This window comes from Ixodes scapularis, unplaced genomic scaffold, assembly GCF_016920785.2.
Source record: "Ixodes scapularis isolate PalLabHiFi unplaced genomic scaffold, ASM1692078v2 PGA_scaffold0__279_contigs__length_252992795, whole genome shotgun sequence".
Classification (NCBI taxonomy): domain Eukaryota; kingdom Metazoa; phylum Arthropoda; class Arachnida; order Ixodida; family Ixodidae; genus Ixodes; species Ixodes scapularis.
This window is the reverse complement of record NW_024609835.1, coordinates 67239585-67245584: the sequence shown is the minus strand read 5'-3', so window position 1 is coordinate 67245584 and position 6000 is coordinate 67239585. Positions and strand designations below refer to the sequence as shown.

The window sequence follows — 6000 nt, the reverse complement described above, 5'->3', positions numbered from 1 at the left end:
CGGCTCACTAGCGCCAGTTGAACCTCTAGCCTAGCGTGCATTATAACTATGGTTTGCACTTGAAGTTCACGTCACTTGCAGAAGAAATTGACCGGTATTGCACTGCGTCCAGAGGCGCTAAGTTGACAATGCGATTAGTAATATAAAAAGACGGTACTTCATTTTATCGTTCTTTCGCTATTTGGTCGCCATTTTAGCGCCTACAACGTCAATGCCAAACGTCAATAAAGGGGCGATAAAGTGTCGGTCAGATGTCAGTAGAAGGGCGACAGCCATTTTTATAGGGGCTCGCGTATACATAAAAATATACGAGAACACAAACGAAACACTAGTGAATGGAAGAGCCGAGAGCAAGAAGAGAGTATTTCTCGAGGATGTGATTTGGAGGAAACGGTCCTCTTCAGTTGAACCTCCAAGAAAAAGGCCTAGTTCGCTGGCATTTTTGAAGACACGGAAAAAATGCTGCGCTTACAAGGCGCAATAATTTTCTAGACAGACCTAGCTTTGTGGAGAAGAAAAGCGTCCAGTTTATTGTTGAATATATATGGCAATACACTCACTCATGCCACAGTTTTGTGAAACAGAAATATAACTCTTGTGATTATAATCATCTCTATCAAGTATATCTACAAAAAACTCTATATGTACACACAATATTTTAAAATGAAATGTTTTCTGACAGTACAGAACCATATTCATACAATCAATAATGCAGTGCACGAAACATCACTCGTCTGTTGTAACAGCATGTTTCATAAGTGTTTTTACTATTTACAGTGTAAATTGTTTCCCAATTGGAAATTTTCAGACAAAGGAAGAACTCTTAGAAAATATTGTTCCTTATTTAGTTGGAATATACTGCAAACTGGTATACTTATAATTTTTGACACAAATATGATTGTGCAGGAATTGAGTAGAGGATAAACTCATTGTTCATAAGTTAATAAGATTAGTTGAATGGGGATCTCATATGTGACATGTCCAACTGGTACTATCAGCAAATAGCTGGAATGTTATTTGAAGGTCTTCTACAAGACCAGGAGCAACTACACATTGCTTTTAATACTGTCAGAATTTAAAATTGAATTTATATCATTGCTGTGTCTCCATCAAATTATGCATTTTAATAAACTACATAACTGGAAAGCACCAATTATAACATTACATAATACATTATAACATTAAATATTGAAAGAGAAGCCTGAGCACAGCATTTTGGTAACATGACTAAGCTATTTAATTTGAAAAGTTTACCCTAAATCCTTCATTTAATTAAAATTTAGTAAATACAATAAATTTTTGCTAGGTTTTGATTAGGAAAATATAGATAAAAAGGACAAAACACCTTTATAAGAGTTAAATACATGAGTATGATTTCCTAATAAAATCAATGTTTTAAACATTATGCCAATTTAAAATTAACAATGCTCAAGACATGAAGGTTCCTCAGCTGTGATGAGCACACAAAAACACCAGAACATGGAGAATTAAGCTTTTAACATATTTTAACGGCTGTAAGTTGTCATGAACAAATCACATGCATTATCATGCTGATAATAATTTAATCAGTATGGCACTATAGAAACACCCAATCTGCAAGTGAATATAAATATTGAAGTTTATTAAGCTTCAATTACCACAAGATTTTTGCTGACCTCGACAACTGCAAACCGACATATGCACTTGTAAAAAGCTAAATCACTCACAATCTACAAAGGCAAAAAGAACAAAAAAGAAAAAACAAACTAACCATTGCAATTACTAATTATACTAACTCAGCACAACCGATACAGCAATCCATGCAGTCACATCAAATGTAATCTCACCGGAATGACCTGCTGTAAGAAAAATGCAAGATCAATAAACAACAACTGCAAAGCAACCATCACATTTTTTTTGTATTTTTTTGTTGTTTTTGGTGATGATCAATGATAATGACTGATGGTAACTTCGTATCTTATTCAAGTCAGATTTCTCTGGTTTATACAATTGCTTCATCACTTGCTTTGGTATAAAGTATTATCTCTAGTCTTTACATGATGGTGAGGAAATCAATCATAGTTAAAACATTTGAATTAGAAAAACTATGTCAACTGATCCATTAATAAAACAATAATTCATTCAGCACTATTTAATTAAAAAACAACATACATCTATGCTAATTCAGCCTGAATGTCTGGCACTTACCAACTAAGATTAGCATTGGTAGAAGTATATGCTAGTAGCTTAATGTGGCAGTAACATTTTAGACACACTTGCAGCACAAAGGGTTGACATGATCACCCATAATTACATTCCAAGGAACAACCGCACAGCAGAAAGGTCTCTTGAAAACTGCAACAGCGTGTCAGTCAACAACTTTATGTCAAAATGCAAGTTCTTTTTTTTATTCTAATCTTTGTAACCTATTGGAATGCACCAGATCCTACAATTAAACACGGATGAAAAAGCCATTTTACGAGAGACAAGATTTCTGGGATAAGTCTGATACTGTCACAAAACTGGCTTGCCATTTTTGAAGCACTGTCAAAGAAATGTAAGCTGAAAACAGCCACATTAATGTTGAAAGTACTCCATATCTTTTATTTTGTTGCATCACAATTCTTTGCTTGAAAAAAAAAACAAAAAAAACTGCTACATAAGACCTGGACACTATCCAGGAACATGCAGTAGAAATACATGTTAGGAACAATCATGAAAATTATAGATCATATTAGGCTGTTAAGTCATTAATAGAGCTTTTGGGAAAAGATTGAAACAAATGCAGATAATGTTCTCTGCATTTTTTTTTTCTGGTTGCAGGTGTCATTGAGAAATGCTAAATAACATGTCGCTTCACTTTCTCCTGGGAAATAAATTAAATAACAACAAATCTGCAATGAAGTTGACAAATATATACCCTTTTTTTTTGCATTCATAAATTTCCAAGTATAGTTGATGTTAGCTTGTTCTTGCATTTTGGTAACAAGCATTAATACATACATATTTAATTATTTTAATAATACAGACATTAATTAATTAATGTCTCAGTTGCAGAAGGAATGGTGTCCCAATTATATTCTGGAATTTGATTGGAAAATCTCGTCTCAAAACAAGGTAAAATAGCTTTTTTCTAAATAAAAGGAGAAAATAATTCTTCAGTTTTTCACTTTACTTTTATATTCTTGTAACTGAAGCCGTGAACAACGAATGTTAGCAGTGATGATGAAATATAAACCAGAAAATCTAACATGTGTCAATGTCTGACACAGAGGACTTCTCACATTCATAGTGCTTGTGCTAGGCTGGGAGAGAGCCAGTGATGTTATGGCACATACTTGTAATACAGTTGAGTAGGACAACTGGTCATTTAGTTTGAAAGTCTTGCATGGTGTCAGCATCATATCCTTAGTTCTTAGAAAAGGATAGTCACCTATCTTGTAACTGCGCAAGGATCTTGCACATAACAGAGTGCTCTTTGGTGTTTTTCGTCCCATATTTGTTGTGTTTTTGAGTGCAGAGAACTTACAAAGTACTGTAGCGTGGGATGCTGCGAGTAATGCTTCAGATAAAATAAATAAAGGCATTCGAGGGAATAATGTTACTTGAAAAGAAAAAGGTACATATTATGTAAATTTAGACCCAGTTCTTAAATTTGCAACACACTAGTCACAATGAAATACTCTTTGAGGAGATAATCTCATAGTGTTATGAAAATGTCCTCATTCAATGCCAGTTGGGAAGTCACCACTGTGGAAAATGGCAAAGTCAATACAGCTCTAAACCTGCCAACCATCAAAATTTTGCGTGGCAGTACACCGAGTAGTGTGTTCATAAATACAGGAATAAAACTGCTATGTACATAGGGGGTTGATACGTGACACGGCAATAAATATTCTTTTTGTACGTGCACTTCTACAAGTAATACATATACATATATACCAGGAGGAGGATGCTACACATTACCATAGATACACGGAAGTCTTGAAAGTAAGGATGTTTCGACGCCGTTTTGCGGACAGGAATGTGTGTGTGTGTGTGTGTGTCTGTATCTTGAGACTGGGATGGTTGCTGCTGTTACTTGCACTGCATCTGCTCAGAGGTGCACTGCCAGGTTGAGCCTGCTGTCCACTGAAATGCCACACACTTGATCCATGGTGTCGGTAGAACTTGACTGATTGCCGAGGGAGCTGCAGCGAGAAATAAGCCGTTTACCACCATAAGCCATTTCAATTCTGTTACGCTATCAGTACGACACATGGACAACCCAAGACAACTTCACACTTGGTGGTGGACTGCTCCATCGACCTTCTGAAGTTGTGCTTTATTAATGCGAAAGCATTAAAGGGACACTGACACCTCCCAAAAAGTTTTATTTATTTCTTGCCAGGCGATCATCATTGTGTCAGAAGGACTACCCAATGAATTTTTTGCTGCAAAATCACGTATCTTTTTAAGAGAGTCAGAAAACGCAACTTCCCGAAACCGAAACCGAACTGGGCAGGAAGAAGAAATATAGAGGAGGAGAAAGTTATCAAAAGTCACGTGGATGTGCTACTTTTTTTTTTCTTTTTTTCAATCAACAACTTTGCAGCTTTTTAGAACCCACAAAAAATGAGTATCCCATTTTTTTTGTCTAATTCTAGCATTGAGTGTGTGCCTTCGATGACCCAAGACTTTGATTATCTTTGGTGGTTGTGTCTAAACCATAGAAAACGGCACGTGAGCACGAAGAAGAGAGGGAGCGCGACTCAAACCGGCCAGTTCTTGATCAGCAGTTTTCGGGCGGAAAGAAAATGAATTTTGAACCGCAAATTGTGTTCTGGGTAGTTGGGCTCTCATATGTCATGAATAAAAACCTTGGCAAGCATAAATACCTTGTCAGTGTCCCTTTAGGTGTCCGATGGAATGAACCGACGTCATCAGTTATTGAAGCCGTGCCAAACGGCACCTTCCCCTGTCCCAACAGAGCGAAGCCTGCCATCTGTGGCAGAAATCTGATGGATAGACTCCCATTGGCTGGTACGCATCATAGTTTCAAGCAACGAGGCTCCTATTGGCTTTTTGCGGCATAGTTGCAAGGAACGCGACCAGAGAAGAGTCTCCACGGCGGTGCAGCGCACTCAGTGGCCTGGCCGCCAGTGGGAGGTGCGGGCCTGGCCACAGAGTGCACACGGGAAAACTCCGGAGAGGCGGCAAGGCGGAGCTCAGCACGATGCGGCCACTTCACAAGAGCGCGCGCCTGGCCGTTGGCCGCTACCCCCGCAGTAGCGAAATGTTACTGTCCACGCCAGTACGCTGCAGACGAACTAAGGGTGCGGAAAAACAATGTTCATGCTTTCACATTCATAACTCATAAGAAGTGCTTAGGTGTCCTTGGAATTTTTTTTTTGCTAGAACAGCTGAAATCTTTTGTAGATCTTAAAAAGTAACACTGTGTTTGGCGTTAGATCGCAAATAAACTGCACTGCTACAACACCAGTGCATTATGGTGATGGCAGTAGTGCAACATTATGTATACTTAAATGACATTTAGAGAGAGGTCCTTCACTCACCTCCTCGTAGAAACACACTCCGATGTCGGGAAACCCAACAAGCCTGATCCAATCTCTTCCTTCATTTTTAAGATGGTCCTCCGTTGTTCAAGGTTGGAAGTGGGGGCAAGCCGAAAGGCCTCTTCGATGTTCTTCTGAGCCTCTGCTTGACATCTGCATTTTCGAAGTACACCATAGTTTTACATTTCATTACGGCTTCACATGCCAACTTTGGGTGGCAAAACTAGCCCTCTTTAGAATAATAATAATATACTTTATTTTCTGGTAGTGTCCAAAAACGGCCACGAAGGCCTACTTATTGGTACACTATAAACAAAATCACAATCACATTAAAGATGCATTTCTCTGTTGAGGCACAAATAAATCAATACTAACTACAAAATTAACAAACATAATACACGCATATACCAAGACACTACAGATAACACAAAGTGCTAATATCAAAATACAATGCTAGAAACGCAAA

General features: G+C 37.9%; 1 protein-coding gene across 1 annotated transcript in view; it reads right to left on the bottom strand.

The window, feature by feature from the left end:
- Nucleotides 1–1600: 1600 nt before the first annotated feature.
- The window catches only part of LOC8040702 (protein TANC2), a 36418-nt gene continuing 32018 nt past the window's right edge, over nucleotides 1601–6000 (bottom strand). The window contains exons 24-25 of the mRNA XM_029966348.4: nucleotides 5535–5687; nucleotides 1601–4169 (exon numbers count right to left, since the gene is read on the bottom strand). Coding sequence (XP_029822208.3) covers nucleotides 4076–4169; nucleotides 5535–5687 — 247 coding nt within the window. The 3' untranslated portion in view covers nucleotides 1601–4075. The remainder of the gene's footprint in view (nucleotides 4170–5534; nucleotides 5688–6000) is intronic.